General features: G+C 41.7%; 1 protein-coding gene across 5 annotated transcripts in view; it reads left to right on the plus strand.

The window, feature by feature from the left end:
• Positions 1 to 8,666, plus strand: part of cntln (centlein, centrosomal protein) — a 103,670-nt gene extending 95,004 nt beyond the window's left edge. For 4 of the 5 annotated variants that reach the window (XM_053679929.1, XM_053679932.1, XM_053679931.1 and 1 more), the window contains 2 exons: positions 472 to 540; positions 8,375 to 8,666. In XM_053679929.1, coding sequence (XP_053535904.1) covers positions 472 to 540; positions 8,375 to 8,473 — 168 coding nt within the window. In that variant the 3' untranslated portion in view covers positions 8,474 to 8,666. Of the gene's footprint in view, positions 1 to 471; positions 541 to 3,773; positions 3,976 to 8,374 lie in introns of all 5 variants that reach the window. The other variant, XR_008396362.1, reaches the window with a different exon arrangement.
• Positions 8,667 to 20,391: the final 11,725 nt, after the last annotated feature.

Below are 20,391 nucleotides of genomic sequence, written 5' to 3' on the forward strand. Positions count from 1 at the left end.
TATTATTATTATTCTCTGAGTCAGTCAGTAAGCCAGTAAGAAAATGACTGAGCGAGTCAGTTAATAAAACAGTTTGTGAGTCAGATAGAGATTCAGTGAGGTGAGACATTTAATGAATCTGTTTAAACGATGAATTGGTCAGTCTTTGAATCAGTGATTCAGTAACTATTTATTCAAGTCATTCAGTTTGTCGTGAGTAAATAAGATAAGATAATACTTTATTAATCCCCAGTTGGAGAAATTAGGGTGAAATCAGTAAGTGAATCAGTATGTGAGGCACTAAAGTCATTTTGCTGAGTCACAAGCTAAGTGAGGCAGTGAGTCTGTACATTAGTAAGTGAGTCTGATACAGTAAGTGAATCTACGAGTCAGGTGAGGAGGCAGTTCCTAAAGCAGCAGGATTACTGATTAATACCATGTGCATTCATGAATCAGAAGATCAATAAGTGTGTGTGTGTGTGTGTGTTGCAGGAGGAAGAGGGTGATGAAGAAGCAGATGGAGTTTGGATGGATCACATACAGCAGCTCCTAGAGCAGCAGGTTTGTCCTCACACACACACGCACACAACCCTCATGGATAATCAGTGGCCTCTAGTCTGTCACTATCACACTAGTGGCTTTGACCTTTGACCTCCAAGCTCAGATCCTCCGCCTCCTCTTCTCTTTCTTTACATACACACACACACACCCCTGAGGCAGCTTGTTAATGGTGAGTACTGTATCGATCTGACTTGTCGATGCTGAGTGAATGAGTGAAGACACACACACACACACACACACACACAGGGCAGTATTGACTTGGCTGGTGCAGGATGATGAGCTGCAGGCTCTCTTGTTCTCCCTCTCTCTGCCCCCCCCCCCCCCCCGAGACTCTCTCTGTGACCCTCCTGCTAGTTTTTCTTCTCTCTCAGCTCACTCGTCTTCTCTGCACTCGTTTTGCCTCTCTCTATCTCTCTCTTAATAAACTCACAGCCCTTAGGGCTGTCTGTCTCTCTCTCTCTCCCTGTCTGTCTCTCTGTCTCTCTCTCTCTCTTTAAGGGATGAAGGCCAGATTGTTGGCATGAGTAAGTGTGTGTGTGTGTGTGTGTGTGTGTGTGTGTGTGTGTGTGTATGTGTGTGAGAGTGTGTGTTCTCTCTTATCCATCACCTAATGACACACACACACTCACACTGATCACCAGAGACTCACAACACCACTGTTTAATATGTGGTGTGTGTACGCATCACTTCCTGTTGGGCGGGGCCTGAGGCCCTGTGCACGCCTGCAGTCGTATATTTATAATTGCGCAGGTTTATTTGCGGACGTTAACGATCATTACGGCGTGGGGACGCAGAGGCTGTTACGGACAGCAGGGAACGGCTAGTATGCCCCGGCAGCCTCGGTCACGTCCCAAACCATCAATCCGAACCACGCACGCGCACACACACACACACACACATCTCCGCCTGGTTTATGGCTGTCAGAGCGGCGAGAGAGTTGAGGAATCGTTTTTAAACTGTGATGGGACACCGGAGAGAACCTGTGTGTGTGTGTGTGTGTGTGTGTGTGTGTGTGTCTGTAGTTCTGCACATTATGAACACGAAGCTAAAGAACATCTGAGGAATTTTGAACAAAACTGTGTTTATGACAGAATAAACTGATGGACAGCGAGTAAAGCATTGAGTGTGTAACCATAGTAACGGAATTTAAGATTCACTCAACACCTGTTTCATTGGCTCCTCCAGAGTGAATCAGGGCTGAGATTTGGTATGAGACTGTAGCCTGAAACAAACGTCTGAAAGTCCCAAATGTTCGTAGTGTTTCAGAAAAATGGGAGGGGCTTAGCTGTCAATCAAACGAATGGGTGGGGAAATTAAAAAACAAAGCATTAATCACACACATTGTGTAGAGCTGCAACTAAGGACAGTTTCTCTATTGATTATTTTTCTGATGAATTGATTAGGTGTTTTTTAACACCCAGGGTTAATTACGCAAAGTGAATCATGTTCAGTGTGTGGAATCGATTCCGCGAAGCTTTGGGGTTGACTCAGTGTTTAATGCCTGGATTCAATGAATCGACTCTTTTCGAGATTGACTCTTTAACATTCAGGTTAGTCGTGTGTAACACTGAAGACATAAAACATTGACATGGTTTAGGACTGCTGCATGACATAAAGATAAAAAATAATAATAACATAAGGTCAAAATTATTTAGCTTCCCTTTAAATATATAAATATATAAATAGGTTTTTTTTTTAAAGAATCTTGGGTGATCAGTGCAGTCTGGCACATAACAATTTTTTATTTTAATTTGGTAATTTATTTTCTTATTTTACTTAGAAAGTTATTAGAATGATTAGATTAAATTAGATTTATTTTAGATTTATTTCTATTTGCACAGGTACTTAAAGTGTATTAAAGAGCCTTGGACTGAGGGTGTTTTCTGATTAGACCGGACTGAGAGGTGAATATTTACCGTAGACGTGAAAGAACACACACGTTACGTCCTGAAGGGGATGAGTTCACATGCTGCAGAGGATCAGCCTGCTTCACTACACAGACCAATGAAATGAGTTGGCAAACTATTTTCGTTATTGATTGATTCATGAATCTGGAATGAGAAGCCCCGCCCACTTCCCCTCATCTTACATTACTAATCTGGCGTGTCAGTGTTCTTGCCTGAGAGAGCGGTCAGGGCAGACGTGTTAGAACAGCGTGGTCCAGCACGTTGCTGTAGAAACTGGAGTGTGTGTGTGTGTGTGTGTGTGTGTGTGTGTGTGTGTGTGTGTGTGTGTGTGTGTGTTATAGTAACCACCAGGTGCCTGGGGGGGAAAAAGCTGCCACTTGTCTGTTTCAGTTGTGAGGTAGACACTAGAAAGAGAAAACATTTCTTTTCACCCACGCTCTCCTTCTTCTGTGTCTGCTCTGATGTTGTTTGACCGCTAGGCAGAGATGAACTTTGACCCCGAGGAAACAGGAAGTGATGTATGTAGGTCACAAGTGTGAGCTGGCACCTGACTCTGAGAGAAACGCCGGATTAAAATCAAACAAAATTAGCAATCTTTTTAATTAAACAAATCTGCGGTCCCGAGCGTCCACTTCCCTTTGATACCTGAGTCTCAGGAGGGCGCGCTGGAGCAGTAATTACACCCAGGAGAGGGGGGGGGGAGAGGGGGGGGAGAATAGAGGGGGAGAGAGAGAGGGGGGAGAGAGAGAGAGAGAAAGAGGGGGGGAGAGAGAGAGAGAGAGAAGGAGAGGGGGGGAGAGAGAGGGAGAGAGAGAGAAAGAGGGGGAGAGAGAGAGAGAGAAGGAGAGGGGGGGAGAGAGAGGGAGAGAGAGAGAAAGAGGGGGAGAGAGAGAGAAGGAGGGGGGGGGAGGGGGAGAGAGAGAGAGAAGGAGAGGGGGGGAGAGAGAAGGAGAGGGGGGGAGAGAGGGGGAGAGAGAGAAGGAGGGGGGGGGGGGGGGAGAGAGCGTGCTGGAGCGTTTTCTTACCTGTGCATGTGACACGTTCATTATCTCCTAATCACATGCAGGCCTTGACTACTCTGTTGTTGTTGTTGTTTTGTTGTTTGTTCATTTATTTACATTCTTCTGTTTGATCACTTTTTGATTTTAAACAGTGTGAAGATGAAAGATCAGGAAGTGTTTTAAATTCTAAATCTCCTGTGATTAGGGAAATTAGTGATGAAGGTGTGTTTATACCTCTTCCTCCTCCTCCTCATCCTTCACAATGGCCTAAATCTGTGTGTGTGTGTTTGTGCGTGTTTGTGTGTGTGCTTGTGAATGTGCCTAGATGTTCTATGATGTTCTGCCACGTTCACCACCTGCTATATCGTCGTCATGGTCACAGCTCAGGTGTTCCAGTGGGACGGAGGGTGCCTGAGTAGTGAGGATGAAGTGGAACAGGAAGTGTGTTTCACATACACAGTGGTCATTGCGTTTGAATGGGTTGAACCCTGGTGTGTTTTTCCGCCACAGTGCGCTTCTTTGGGCAGGTGAGGATCACAGTGTGATGCGCACCGAATCTCAGGTGTGCTGTTGCCACGGTTACGTGTTGAGTTGATGTAGTTATCTAGTCGTGTTTCGTCTCTTTTCTTTCCGTAAACAAGAACAAAAACCGGCGTGCACTCGGAGTATTTTATATCACTTTTACATCATATTCAGGATTTCTTCTGACTGCTGTTGGTGGAAACACAGATTTGTTCCCATGACGACTGTTCCCCTCCCCCAACCCCCACCCGACAGAAATATTTTTTAAATCTTCAAAACACCAAAACAGGCAGATTTACTTGACTGTAGAAGGATCTGGGATTTCATTTTTTTTTCACACTAAATCGCCAAGCTTAGAAGCGTGAGCCAATAGAAAACAAGGGGGCGGAGCTATGAAATGTACTTTCAGGGGAGCAGGGAATGAGTAAGGAGAGTAAGGCCATCTTTACTTCTGATGCACAGTTTAATGTGGTAAAGGAGATCTCTCTCTCTCTCTCTCTCTCTCTCTCTCACACACACACACACACACACCGCAGTTTTTCTCACTCTAAATGAGGAAATCTCCCCGCAGCTCCCGATTGTCGCTCACACAAATTGGGCTCTTGAATCCTCCTCTTAAGGCTCTGAATAAAGTCAGCCTGATCGATCTGTTCTGCAGGTGTGTGTGTGTGTGTGTATGTGTGTGTGTTTAGTGGCTTTGCCTCCGGTCCTGCCCCAGGCTCTGTAATACTGCTGTCACTTAATTGGCCTGTAAAGCACCTGTACATTGTTGTGTGTCGTGTCCCTTCAGACCCGGCGAGTCGATAACGGATCAGCGCCGCTGCTCCAGGGCAGTGTGTGAATCAGAGCCAGGTGAGAGAGGGCGTGAGGGGGTGTGTGTGGATCAGAGCCGGGTGAGAGAGCGCGGCCCGAGGGGACGGATTTACCCGATAAAGCAGCTGTTAGATCATAATGACTCCAAACGCTGTTTCTGCAGCACGGTCACACACACACACACACACACACACACACTAAACTAACACACACTCTCACCCTCTGCCATGCTAACACTTATGCTGCATGCTACATTCTACACTCGTAACCACGGTGACATGATCCTGTTTGAATGAGATTTACAGCAATGTGTCACAGCAGGGGCGGAGCAACCATCAGCAGAGCACAGTGGGCGGGGTTTAATGCAAATGACAAGTGAAGTGTTGATTAATTCTCTGTAACAGAAGCTCTGACAGTAGTACAGCTACAAATCACAGTTTATATTAATGTGCTCGGTTTAATACGCTATTGTTACTATAGCAACAGCTCACTCACAGGGACTTTCTGATCTGTAAGGAGATGGAAGGAGTCTCCAGTGTCAGCGCTGTGTAACAGTCAGAGGTAAAGCTGTAACTTTTCCCACATCTTCACCACAGAGGAGTTTACACTTCTTTGCGGTTTCTCGGTCACATGACCAGCTGCGATTTTGTCTTATTGAGATGAAGAGAGAATGAAGAGAGAGAAAAGAGAGAGAATAGAGAGAGGGATGGTGAGGGAACGAGTGTTTATAGCTGCTATAACCCAAGTGAGAACAGGAACGAACATTAAATGTCGTTTAAATAAATAAAATGTAATCGTGGCAGGGATCTGTAGTAGTAGGTCTGGGAGTCACCGTGTTGAAGGTGGAGCTGATGTGTGATGGATGTTGTCTGAGTGTTCAGCAGTAGAGGGAAGCGGTGTAAATCAGATCTGCAGCTGTTGTTCCTAGTGTTTCTGTCAACTTGTAGATTTTGAGAATTTCAGCTGTGTGTTTGTCCCATTGTGTAAAGTTGTGGTTTGTGACTGGCCCCCAGACCTCAGTACCGTACAGCAGAACCGGTTCCATTACTGACCCGTATCATTTGATGCAGATTGGATTTGGATTAGTTTTGTAATTGTGTAGAACCTGCGTGTGTTCTCCATCAGCTCCTTCACTGCTGCACTGAAATCTCCAGAGGAATTCATTTTCAATCCTAATTTACTGTATTCTTTACAATTTTCTATCGTGTGTGTTGTGTTTCATTGTGGAGCTGGGGAAGATCTCCTCATTGTAATAAGGGGAGTCACTGGGAGGGTATACTGCTATACTGGTATACTGCTATACTGGTATACTGCTATACTGCTATACTGGTATACTGGTATACTGGTATACTGCTATACTGCTATACTGGTATACTGGTATACTGTTATACTGGTATACTGGTATACTGCTATACTGGTATACTGCTATACTGCTATACTGTTATACTGGTATACTGCTATACTGTTATACTGGTATACTGCTATACTGGTATACTGCTATACTGCTATACTGGTATACTGGTATACTGTTATACTGGTATACTGGTATACTGCTATACTGGTATACTGCTATACTGCTATACTGTTATACTGGTATACTGTTATACTGCTATACTGGTATACTGCTATACTGGTATACTGCTATACTGCTATACTGGTATACTGCTATACTGCTATACTGTTATACTGGTATACTGTTATACTGCTATACTGGTATACTGTTATACTGGTATACTGTTATACTGCTATACTGGTATACTGCTATACTGTTATACTGGTATACTGCTATACTGGTATACTGCTATACTGGTATACTGCTATACTGCTATACTGGTATACTGGTATACTGTTATACTGGTATACTGGTATACTGCTATACTGGTATACTGCTATACTGCTATACTGTTATACTGGTATACTGTTATACTGCTATACTGGTATACTGCTATACTGGTATACTGCTATACTGCTATACTGGTATACTGCTATACTGCTATACTGTTATACTGGTATACTGTTATACTGCTATACTGGTATACTGTTATACTGGTATACTGTTATACTGCTATACTGGTATACTGCTATACTGGTATACTGGTATACTGCTATACTGCTATACTGGTATACTGCTATACTGCTATACTGTTATACTGGTATACTGTTATACTGCTATACTGTTATACTGCTATACTGGTATACTGCTATACTGGTATACTGGTATACTGCTATACTGCTATACTGGTATACTGCTATACTGCTATACTGTTATACTGGTATACTGTTATACTGCTATACTGGTATACTGTTATACTGGTATACTGTTATACTGCTATACTGGTATACTGCTATACTGCTATACTGCTATACTGGTATACTGGTATACTGCTATACTGGTATACTGCTATACTGGTATACTGTTATACTGCTATACTGCTATACTGCTATACTGGTATACTGCTATACTGTTATACTGGTATACTGGTATACTGGTATACTGCTATACTGGTATACTGCTATACTGCTATACTGCTATACTGCTATACTGGTATACTGCTATACTGTTATACTGGTATACTGCTATACTGGTATACTGCTATACTGCTATACTGGTATACTGCTATACTGTTATACTGGTACACTGTTATACTGCTATACTGCTATAATGGTATACTGTTATACTGGTATACTGCTATAATGGTATACTGCTCTACTGGTATACTGTTATACTGCTATACTGGTATACTGCTATACTGCTATACTGGTATACTGCTATACTGGTATACTGCTATACTGCTATAATGGTATACTGTTATACTGGTATACTGCTATACTGGTATACTGCTATACTGCTATAATGGTATACTGCTATACTGGTATACTGCTATACTGCTATAATGGTATACTGTTATACTGGTATACTGCTATAATGGTATACTGCTCTACTGGTATACTGTTATACTGCTATACTGGTATACTGCTATACTGCTATACTGGTATACTGCTATACTGGTATACTGCTATACTGGTATACTGTTATACTGCTATACTGCTATACTGGTATACTGCTCTACTGTTATACTGGTATACTGCTCTACTGGTATACTGTTATACTGCTATACTGCTATACTGCTATACTGGTATACTGTTATACTGGTATACTGTTATACTGGTATACTGCTCTACTGGTATACTGCTATACTGGTATACTGTTATACTGGTATACTGCTCTACTGGTATACTGTTATACTGCTATACTGGTATACTGCTATACTGGTATACTGCTATAATGCTATACTGGTATACTGCTATACTGGTATACTGCTATACTGGTATACTGTTATACTGGTATACTGCTCTACTGGTATACTGGTATACTGTTATACTGGTATACTGTTATACTGGTATACTGCTATACTGGTATACTGCTATACTGTGCATAAGAAAATATCATTTCCACTGTTTAAAATATATATTTTTTTATTTTAAGCCAAACGTGTGATCTACTTTAATATTTGTGGTTATAAAATCTGAAAGTTCTCAGTTATTTATCTCTCTCTCTCTCTCTCTCTCGCTCTCGCTCTCGCTCTGTAGTGTGTCTCTGCAGGTGAGTTGTTGGATGTTCTGTTGGTGAAGATGAAGGAGAACAGGGCGCTGATGGAGGAGCTGGTCACTCTGAGAGAGAGACACTGAACACGACAGAGGAAAACACATCTCTCCATCCCTCCTTTTATTTCACTTTCTTTTCCCTGCCTTCGCTTCTCACCTCACTCTCTTCCTCTCCCTTACTTACCCCTCTGTCCTCTTTTCTTTTCCCTGTTCAGATGCAGGGTTTATATGATTTTGTACCCACGTGAATTAAACTAATTTATGGAGTATGTTTAAACTCAGTGTGAACAGCTGATGTGTTTACTATATTCTTATTATATTACATTCACTCTCACTCACATTCACTCACACATTCACTCTCACTCACATTCACTCACTCACATTCACTCACACATTCACTCACACATTCACTCACACATTCACTCTCACTCACATTCACTCACTCACATTCACTCACACATTCACTCACACATTCACTCACACATTCACTCACTCACATTCACTCACTCACATTCACTCACTCACATTCACTCACACACACATTCACTCACTCACATTCACTCACTCACATTCACTCACACACACATTCACACACACACATTCACTCACTCACACTCACTCACATTCACTCACTCACATTCACTCACTCACATTCACTCTCACTCACATTCACTCACTCACATTCACTCACACATTCACTCACTCACATTCACTCACACATTCACTCACTCACACACACACATTCACTCACTCACATTCACTCACTCACATTCACTCACTCACATTCACTCTCACATTCACTCACACATTCACTCACACATTCACTCACACACACACACATTCACTCTCACTCACATTCACTCACACATTCACTCACACACACACACATTCACTCTCACTCACATTCACTCACTCACATTCACTCACACATTCACTCTCACTCACATTCACTCACACATTCACTCACTCACATTCACTCACTCACATTCACTCTCACTCACATTCACTCACACATTCACTCACACACACACACACATTCACTCACTCACATTCACTCACTCACATTCACTCACTCACATTCACTCACACACACACACATTCACTCATTCACTCTCACTCACATTCACTCACTCACATTCACTCACACATTCACTCACACACACACACATTCACTCTCACTCACATTCACTCACTCACATTCACTCACTCACATTCACTCACACATTCACTCACACACACACACACATTCACTCTCACTCACATTCACTCACTCACATTCACTCACTCACATTCACTCTCACTCACATTCACTCTCACTCACATTCACTCTCACATTCACTCACACATTCACTCACACACACACACACATTCACTCTCACTCACATTCACTCACTCACATTCACTCACACATTCACTCACACACACACACACATTCACTCTCACTCACATTCACTCACTCACATTCACTCACTCACATTCACTCACATTCACTCTCACTCACATTCACTCACATTCACTCACACATTCACTCTCACTCACACATTCACTCTCACACATTCACTCACACATTCACTCTCACTCACATTCACTCACACATTCACTCTCACTCACATTCACTCACTCACACATTCACTCATTCATTCACTCACACATACACTCATATTCAATCACACATACACTCTCATTCACATTCACTCACACATTCACTCACTCACACATTCACTCTCACTCACATTCACTCACTCACACATTCACTCACTCACACATTCACTCTCACTCACATTCACTCACACAATCACTCACTCACACATTCACTCACTCACACATTCACTCTCACTCACATTCACTCACACAATCACTCACTCACACATTCACTCACTCACACATTCACTCACACATTCACTCACTCACACATTCACTCACACACTCACACATTCACTCACACATTCACTCATTCATTCACTCACACTCACACATACACTCGCTCACTCACACATTCACTCATTCATTCATTCACACTTTCACTCACACTCACACTCACACATTCACTCAAACACATTCACTCACGCATTCACACACATTCACTCTCACATTCACTCATTCACTCACACTCACATTCACTCGCACATTCACTCACACATTCACTCATTCATTCAGTCACACTCATTCACTCACACATTCACTCTCACTCACATTCACTCACATATTCACTCACACATTCACTCATTCAAACATTCACTCACACACATTCACTCACTCACACATTCACTCACACATTCACTCACACATTCACTCATTCATTCAGTCACACTCATATTCACTCACACATTCACTCATTCATTCACTCATTCAATCACTCTCACTCACATTCACTCACATACACTCACACATTCACTCACACTCACATTTACTCAATCATTCACTCATACACTTACACATTCACTCATACACACATTCACTCATACACACATTCACTCATACACTCACACATTCACTCATACACTCACACATATACTCACATTCACTCATTCAATCACTCACTCACACTCTCACACATTCACTCATACGCACTCACACATACACACACACTCATGCACTCACACACTCACTCATACAGATTCACTCACTCATTCATGCATACACTCACATTCATGCATGCACACACATTCACTCATACCCTCACTCACTCACACACACTCACGCACACTCACCTTAACTCATGCGCACTCACTGACACTGTTAAACATAACTGTCTCCAGCTTTAATGGTCATAAAGATCATTTTTATTCATAAAGTACATTTAAAACAACGATAGTTGCCCAAAATGCTGCACACATATAAGAATAAAACTGAGACTAAAAGTAGAGTCAGGTCTCAGTGAATAAAGAATAATGATAAGAGATGAAATAGTAATAATAACAATAACAAAAAGAAATTCAAATAGAAAGACGTGGAAAGTTGCGTTTTTATTTTTGATCTGACCGTGGTAGCGGACGAGGCTCACCTGATGTCTAGAGGCAGACTGAGGCAGGTTCCTCCACAGCCTCGGCACAGAGACAGCAAAGGCAGTGGAACAGTCCGGAGTGATGGATCATAAGAGCTCAGAGACAAAGGAGCTGAGTATGGAGACATGGAGAGAGCAGGTCCATGATGTAGGAGGGGGTTAGATCATTAACAGCTTTAAAAACAAATAAAAGGACCGTAAATAGATCCTGTACTGTACAGTGTGAAGGGGTGAGGGAGAATAATAATAATAATAATGCATGAGAAGGTTCTCACAGTGTAAACTAGGAAAGGTGTTAATAGTAAATCTGTTATAGTCAGTAATAAACACATTAATTGGACATTTCAGTGATACCTGAAGGCATTTTATATACAACCCCAATTCCAAAAAAGTTGGGACGCTGTGTGAAATGTAAATAAAACCAGAACGCAATGATTTGCAAATCTCATAAACCCGTGTTATTCACAATAGAACTTAGAAATCATATCAAATGTTTAAACTGAGGAAATGTACCTTTTTAAGGAAAAAAAGGTCATTTTGAATTTGATGGCCACAGCGCGTCTCAAAAAAGTTGGGACGGGGCAACAAAAGGCTGGAAAAGTAAGTGTTGGCAAAAAGAAACAGCTGGAGCAACATTTTGTAACTAATTAATTGACTCTCTAAGATCCTCTTTTTATATCCAATCATCTCACTGACCTGCTGCCAATTAACCTCCAGCTGTTTCTTTTCACTAACACTTATTTTCAGCCTTTTGTTGCACCGTCCCAACTTTTTTGAGAGGTGTTGAAGCCATCAAATTCAAAATCACCTTATTTCTTCCTTAGAACAGTACATTTCCTCAGTTTAAACATTTGATATGATTTCTATGTTCTATTGTGAATAACATACAGTGAGGGAAAGAAGTATTTGATCCCCTGCTGATTTTGTACGTTTGCCCACTGACAAAGAAATGATCAGTGTATAATTTTAATGGTAGATTTATTTGAACAGTGAGAGACAGAATAACAACAAAAAAATCCAGAAGAACGCATGTCAAAAATGTTATAAATTGATTTGCATTTTAATGAGGGAAATAAGTATTTGACCCCCTCTCAATCAGAAAGATTTCTGGCTCCCAGGTGTCTTTTATACAGGTGACGAGCTGAGATTAGGAGCACACTCTTAAAGGGAGCGCTCCTAATCTCAGCTTGTTACCTGTATAAAAGACACCTGTCCACAGAAGTAATCAATCAATCAATCAGATTCCAAACTCTCCACCATGGCCAAGACCAAAGAGCTCTTCAAGGATGTCAGGGACAAGACTGTAGACCTACACAAGTCTGGAATGGGCTACAAGACCATTGCCAAGCAGCTTGGTGAGAAGGTGACAACAGTTGGTGTGATTATTCGCAAATGGAAGAAGCACAAAAGAACTGTCAATCTCCCTCGGCCTGGGGCTCCATGCAAGATCTCACCTCGTGGAGTTGCATTGATCATGAGAACAGTGAGGAATCAGCCCAGAACTACACGGGAGGATCTTGTCAATGATCTCAAGGCAGCTGGGACCATAGTCACCAAGAAAACAATTGGTAACACACTACGCCGTGAAGGACTGAAATTCTGCAGCGCCCGCAAGGTCCCCCTGCTCAAGAAAGCACATATACATGCCCGTCTGAAGACTGCCAATGAACATCTGAATGATTCAGAGGACAACTGGGTGAAAGTGTTGAGGTCAGATGAGACCAAAATGGAGCTCTTTGGCATCAACTCAACTCGCCGTGTTTGGAGGAGGAGGAATGCTGCCTATGACCCCTGGAACACCATCCCCACCGTCAAACATGGAGGTGGAAACATTATGCTTTGGGGGTGTTTTTCTGCTAAGGGGACAGGACAACTTCACCGCATCAAAGGGACGATGGACGGGGCCATGTACCGTCAAATCTTGGGTGAGAACCTCCTTCCCTCAGACAGGGCACTGAAAATGGGTTGTGGATGGGTATTCCAGCATGACAATGACCCAAAACACACGGCCAAGGCAACAAAGGAGTGGCTCAAGAAGAAGCACATTAAGGTCCTGGAGTGGCCTAGCCAGTCTCCAGACCTAAATCCCATAGAAAATCTGTGGAGGGAGCTGAAGGTTCGAGTTCCAAAACGTCAGCCTTGAAACCTTAATGACTTGGAGAAGATCTGCAAAGAGGAGTGGGACAAAATCCCTCCTGAGATGTGTGCAAACCTGGTGGCCAACGACAAGAAGCGTCTGACCTCTGTGATTGCCAACAAGGGTTTTGCCACCAAGTGCTAAGTCATGTTTTGCAGAGGGGTCAAATACTTATTTCCCTCATTAAAATGCAAATCAATTTATAACATTTTTGACGTGTTTTTCTGGATTTTCTTGTTGTTATTCTGTCTCTCACTGTTCAAATAAATCTACCATTAAAATTATACACTGATCATTTCTTTGCCAGTGGGCAAACGTACAAAATCAGCAGGGGATCAAATACTTTTTTCCCCCCTCATTGTACTCATTTATGAGATTTGCAAATCATTCCGTTCTGTTTTTATTTACATTTTACACAGCGTCCCAACTTTTTTGGAATTGGGGTTGTGTTACATTAGCCTTTTTTCTCTCACTAATCTTCTGTTATTCCTTTGTTTCCCGTCTCTCCGTCTCATGTAATGTACAATTAACAACCGTATGTAAAAATCATCCAGTCAGGAATTAACAAGAACAATCCGAGTGTGTGTCTCGTCCTCGCTATGCTAATGATGTCGTTTTCCTTTATCTTTTTTTTATAATAAGGGATTAGTGCAGGACTGCAGCTCCAGCAACTCGGGGACCAATTTATCTGATCCAAACCGACCCCGGCGTTAATTACCATTCATTAACATAGTTCACATCTTTCTCTTCCTGTGGCGTCCCAGGAGCGAGTTCGTGTCAACATTTGTCCCCGCTGAAGGACACGGCGGTTCATCCTGAGGTGTGAAAACGTTACAGTTCCGAAATGTGAATCACCTGCTCATATTTTATTCAGCACATTGTTTTATTCACTCACAAAATTATGCAACGTGGATGCAAATAATAAAATCCAGACACTGAAAGGTGTTTTTAAATATTTATTATATTACTGCAAGTATTTTGGTGAAAGAAATGTTATTAAATAATAAATATTATTACTGCCCTTTTAAGGCTGTTATCCGCAAACTGCTTCAGAACTGCTGACCTTTGACCTTAAAGAATCTTTAAGATTCTGATCAATTTAAGATTCTGATCAATCTGATCAATGATTGGTCCTGGGGAACGATGCTGATCAGTGATTGGTCCTGGGGAACGATGCTGATCAGTGATTGGTTGTTGTGAACAATGCTGATCAGTGATTGGTTGTTGTGAACAATGCTGATCAGTGATTGGTTGCTGGCTTTACACACAGGTGGTGAGTGGAGTGAACCTGCTCTCTCATCTCGTATAACCAGCAGCTGTGATGTGAGCTGGAGAGCCGTATCGAGTGCAGGACAGTCGCTAACATCTGCTCAAAAAGTCACTAGATTTGCCTCTCGGCTGTCATTTAAAAAATAAAGCCGCTACAGGAGAATAAAAAGTCTCCGAATCTACACACAAAATCACCACGATAGCGACACTGCCTGACGAAGCCCGTTATAAGAATGTAAGATGAAAAAAGTGCTAAAATTCTATTCAAATAAAGAAAGATTAATTTGAGATTTTATTAGATGTCCTTATAAGGACCGTGTCTCTCACCTGCTCCTCTCCTGTGGTGTACTTTAACTCACCGAGTATTCACAAGGTGAGAAGAGCTTATTGAGAACTCCTGCACGAGTGCCGAGCTTCTCCTGAGAATGCGTTACGCATGGAGACGCATGCTAACCGATTCCGTATGTCACTGTTCCCTTCACCAGCCTCTGAGTCCGGAACGCTTCATTAGTAAACACGCCTAAGGACCGCCCACTTTAACAGAAAGAGTCAATCTGCCTGACATGCTGCACGACCAAACAGATCTCTTCCCATAGCTCATCAGAACACTCCAGGGGGGTCCCCCAAAACTAACAACTCAAAACCTTTTCAGTCTAGTGACTCGGTCTTGCACCAAAGACTTCACCGTGTCCTGACGAACGTTTGTTTTTTTCACTAATCAGACCAGATTGTTTCTCCCTGAAGTCAAGACTCTGCGATGCTTACAAAGACCGTCGGGTTAAAATGACTTGGAAAACTTTGTCTCAGCTATTTGCAATAAACAATACAAAAATGACATTTAAAAAAATAAGGTTTCAACCTTTGCACGTTTGTGCGACATGTAAGAGCTGTAATTGCTTTTTAAGTTTTAACTTTCCTCTAAGCAGCAGTAATATTTTCCTCCTTTGTACTGACTTTAAATTCATGACTTTAGGTCTCGACACATACGAACGAACCCATAACTCCCTGAATATTCCACTTATTAACAAACATACACACACACACACACACACACACACACACACACACACACTCACACACACACACACACACACACACAGTGTTAGTTAGTGAGTTAGTTAGCGTGGGCTTAGCGGCGCCCCCCGCTGGCACAGGTGGAGCAGGGACGTTGCACTGGGACCAATTACTGCTGCAGGTACATTACTGACTGTGAGTGTGGAGGAGTGTGTGTGTGTGTGTGTGTGTGTGAGAGAGATCCACAGCAGCAGTGGGTGACCTCTCACCGCTCTCTCGGCTTGTTGTGAATCCTTGTCTCGTTCTTTCGCTTGTGTTTTTTTTGTGTGTCTTTGAGTGAAAATAAACAGCGACGTCCTCTTCTACTCTTAAAACACATTTTAACACCAAACCAAGCCTGTTCTATGAAGTCAGAATCATTAGAATTGCTGCGATGTCTTTTTAATTTACTCTCAGCACACAGTTTAAGTCAGAGCAGCTCTCTTTGTGTTTGAGAGTGCTTCACTAAGGCTTTATGGAGCAAAGCAAAACCATATCACACACTGATTCAGCTCAAGGTTCAATAATTTATTGTCTGAGTCTTCAAACAGTACCGCCTTAACACAAGTACGAGTGGGAGAATAGAATCAGAAGAAGAAATGAAAGAGAAATAGGGTTGTTGTTTTTTTTATCACAATAAACATGATTTATGAAAAACAGCCTCAAGGAAGGAGTCTGTTAAATCTTAATAAGTTAAGGACAGCTGTTTTAGTACTTAACGCACAAGATCTGTTTAGAGAAATCACACACAGAGTTTAGGTTCTAGGACACTAAATGAATGAATGTGTTAATTGAAAATATTTGTTAATTAAAGGTGCATCCTCCTTTATCCGAGCTTCTTCCTTCCATCCTGCAGGTCTTTAATTGCAGTACCCTCATTCAAACACCAGGTGGCAGCATGAAGTCTTTTACCGTACTCCGTGTGTTGACGTGGATATACAGGCTGTACTGTATATCAGTACTGGGTTTAACACACACACACACACACACACACACACACACACACACACACACACACACACACACACACACACTGGCTTCCTCTCATCCACTTCCCCTTGGTCGAGTCTCCATGGGCATCTGACAGCCTTTTATTCTTCAGTTAACAGCCCGAGCGGAGTCACATGACTGCAATCTACTGATAGGGTGGATGTCTATGAAAATTTTTTCCACATGTTCTGTTCCAGTTTGTTTTGTAGTAAAAGTGTGCACGATGAAAGTGAAATGAACTTTACTACAGTGATTATGAAAGGTGACGTTTTTAATGAAAGCTTCACCCACATTAAGACCAGCACCGAACGTCTCCTTTCTGAAATCTGAAGATCTGAAGACATTGCTGAATGTAAGAACTTCAATAACTCTGAGGTCCTGCTAGTCATATTAACACTTCTGTAATGTTTCAGTAATGAATAATTCAGCGCAGTAGGAATGAAGATCGAGTGAAACGTTACATGATTTATTAAGTTGAAATTTATACGGGTTCAACAACGTCTCGTCCGACTACAGCCAAGTAGTGTTGAACTATCGCTGCATTTCAGTGTGACCCGTCTTCAACACAGTGATGGAGGTGACATGCCGTGTGCCAGGGGAGTTACAGTACATTCACTCCTGACCAAAGTTATTGTTTCATTTGTAAAAGGATTCAACCCGGACACCGTAGGAAGCGAAGCTGACGTAGCAGCAGTGTAATGCAGGTTGTGTTTATGGATAATCAGTCCATACAGGAGGTTTTTGTGTGTGATTGTTGTGGAGAAAAAACGCTTGATTTTTGCTTCGGTTTTTTTTGTGCAAGTCTCTTTTTTTTTGAATTGGCGTAATCACAGTCGCACGAAATAGTTCTGTACGCTTTCACAGTGATGTTTGTTGATAAACGAGAGCTTTTAGCTGTACTCATGTTTGACGCACATGAATCGAAGAGGACATTGGCTGAATGTGCGTCGTGATGACGTCACGTGACGTGTCTCGGCTCGAATCTGCGGAAAATCTGTGGTCTTTTTGAAAAATTGCAACGTTTCCTTGGTTTTGCGTTCGTTTCTGCGAATCCTTGAGGGACTGCACAGTGAACAGTAATGACATCGGTCTACTGTATTCACAGAGTCACATGGTGAAGATAGAAAACGCTTTTATTAAGCTTTTAATCCAGCGATTAGATCTTCAGTGATGAGATAAAATAACACACCGAAGGTTCAGATGTTTTTCTCCGTGTCGTGTATTGGCCTGTATAATCACATGTGATGATTCTGTAAGAGATAAAATGTCAAAACTCATTTAATAGTACTGTACAGTGTACACTGTAGGGAACAGAGTGTGGGTTTGTTTTGTTTTCTTTTAAATATTGTGAATAAATGTTTATGAATGTATTATTATTATTATTATTATTATTATTATTATTTTATCCTGCAGTTTAGAGCAAAGTAAAAATACGTTTATGTTTTCACTTCAGACCTTTTACAAGAGCAAACGACTCTGTTTACACACTCCGATCACTTCTTACTTACTGCATTAAGAACTTTATTACGTTAGTGAATCAAGCTAAGCTAATGACTGAGGTAAGAATTTTTAATACTTATATTGTGATCACTTTAAATCGCATTCTACTACAGAAGTAATTCATGTGAATTATTTATATCTGGAGACGGACGTTTTCAGTTTTCCAAAACGCTTTCTTCCCTGGACGTTGTCAGAAGCCGTTGAATTACCTCAGCGCACGAGCTAACCAGCTAACTGCTACACAAAGCCTAGAGAAGTGTTCACATGAGTGCTGAGTTTAAATGAACGGTTCAGTAATAGTTTTCCGAATTAAATTGTTTTCGTACATGTTATGGTTTAAATTCCTGTCAGCTTAGCGCTCTCAGCTGAGCGGGCTGTTGTTTAACTGAATCCACGGAAGGTTGTAGTAATGTGTGTTATAATGCGTTATAACAGTTCAGCCTCCAGCTTTATTCCGTCCCTGTCTGCGGAAACCAACAAAGTTTAATGTTTTAGTAAAAAAACGAAGTCATTGCTAAGCGTTAGTTAGTTAGCTCTCTCCTCGATGATCTACTGTAGGTTAGCTACGTTACCATGGTTACGACCAGCTCCGTGGAAGTTGTGATTATTGTGGTGTCATTTTCTTTTCCATTATTCTCTCCATGTTTTATCAGTAAACCACCTGATGCTCTCCTGATGAGTTTTTAACATGTTTTTACAGTTATGTCGATAGTCTTATTTAAAAAGAGTTTGATTATTTTAACAACATAAACATTGTTTATTTCGAGGTATTCGGACGATTGAATTAATCTTTTCAGTTTGTACGACTTCAGCTATTTCTGAAAATAAAATGTAAAGCCACAGCATTTTTACAGCAGGTGCGTGTCGGATCGAATCCCGCTCGCAGGAAGTCGCTCTTTACTGTGATGTACCGGAGTCGTATCCGGGTGTGATTCCTGTCTTACGCTCGGTATTCCTGGGATAGACTCCGGATCCAGCGCCGCTCTGACTGGGATAAAGCGCTTACTGAAGGTGAATATACAGCACATAAACCCAGCACAAACATCAGTATAGTACATTTTATTGCACCACATTCTGGATTGTGATTGGTCAGAAAGTGTTGATTAATTTTCTACAAAAACACTAATTCAAATCACAAGTTTATATCAGCACACGTTCCATTAACGTTATACAAAAATGACCACAAAAGATTTAGAAGTGAGTCGTTTTGGGTTTTTTTTTTTTTTTTTTTTTTTTTTTTTTAGGTTTATGATTATATTGTAAATAATTTTCATGAAGCAGCCCACAAATATGGAAGATCATGTTCTCGTCCCTGGTTCAGTAGCAGCATTCAGTAGTCCAGTATATCCTGGTGTGAAGCACTCGCCTTGCTCTTCTGAGTATGCTCCCATGTTCTACCATAAATTTATCAAGATGAGCATCAAGTATATGGACTTTGAGGGACATCCTGCAGTCTGTTGTGCTACAGTTCTTCACCAGAGTCTCAACCAGCTCCACATGGCTTTGTGAAGCCCTGAACCATGGTGACGAAGCTGTTCCATACCACTTTCACCTTCCAGTGAGCTTCCTGGGGAACTCCTTGCATTCCACGATCTTCTTTATCTGTCGTCCAACAAAGACACCAAGTTTGACTTTTGCCAGCTTAGGAAAGAAGTCTTGATGGTACTTGAAGGCACCGAGTCCTTATCTAGAGCTGTGACAGATTGTTTCATAAGGCCCAGTTTGATGCACAGTGGTGTCATCAGCACCTCCCGGGGTCAACCAATGTTCCTCCCCACAGTGAACTGCTGCCTTTGGTAGTGCGCCTTGGTGTCCCAAAGACATACATAGCAGGGAAACTTAATAAAACCTTCTTGGAAATCTATCAGGAATGCTACCATTTTGAAGACTCTGATCATCTCCCAGCCGTACTCATCATACTTCCAGGTGTCCATCAGTGTCTTCACGCTGCTGGAATCCTATCTGTTGAAATTTAACCTTTTTTTCCGACTTTGTTTGAATGAAAATACGCAAATCCGCCCATTTTCTGAATGAAAACCGGTACATTTC

The sequence above is a fragment of the Ictalurus punctatus genome, chromosome 3 (genome assembly GCF_001660625.3).
Source record: "Ictalurus punctatus breed USDA103 chromosome 3, Coco_2.0, whole genome shotgun sequence".
Classification (NCBI taxonomy): domain Eukaryota; kingdom Metazoa; phylum Chordata; class Actinopteri; order Siluriformes; family Ictaluridae; genus Ictalurus; species Ictalurus punctatus.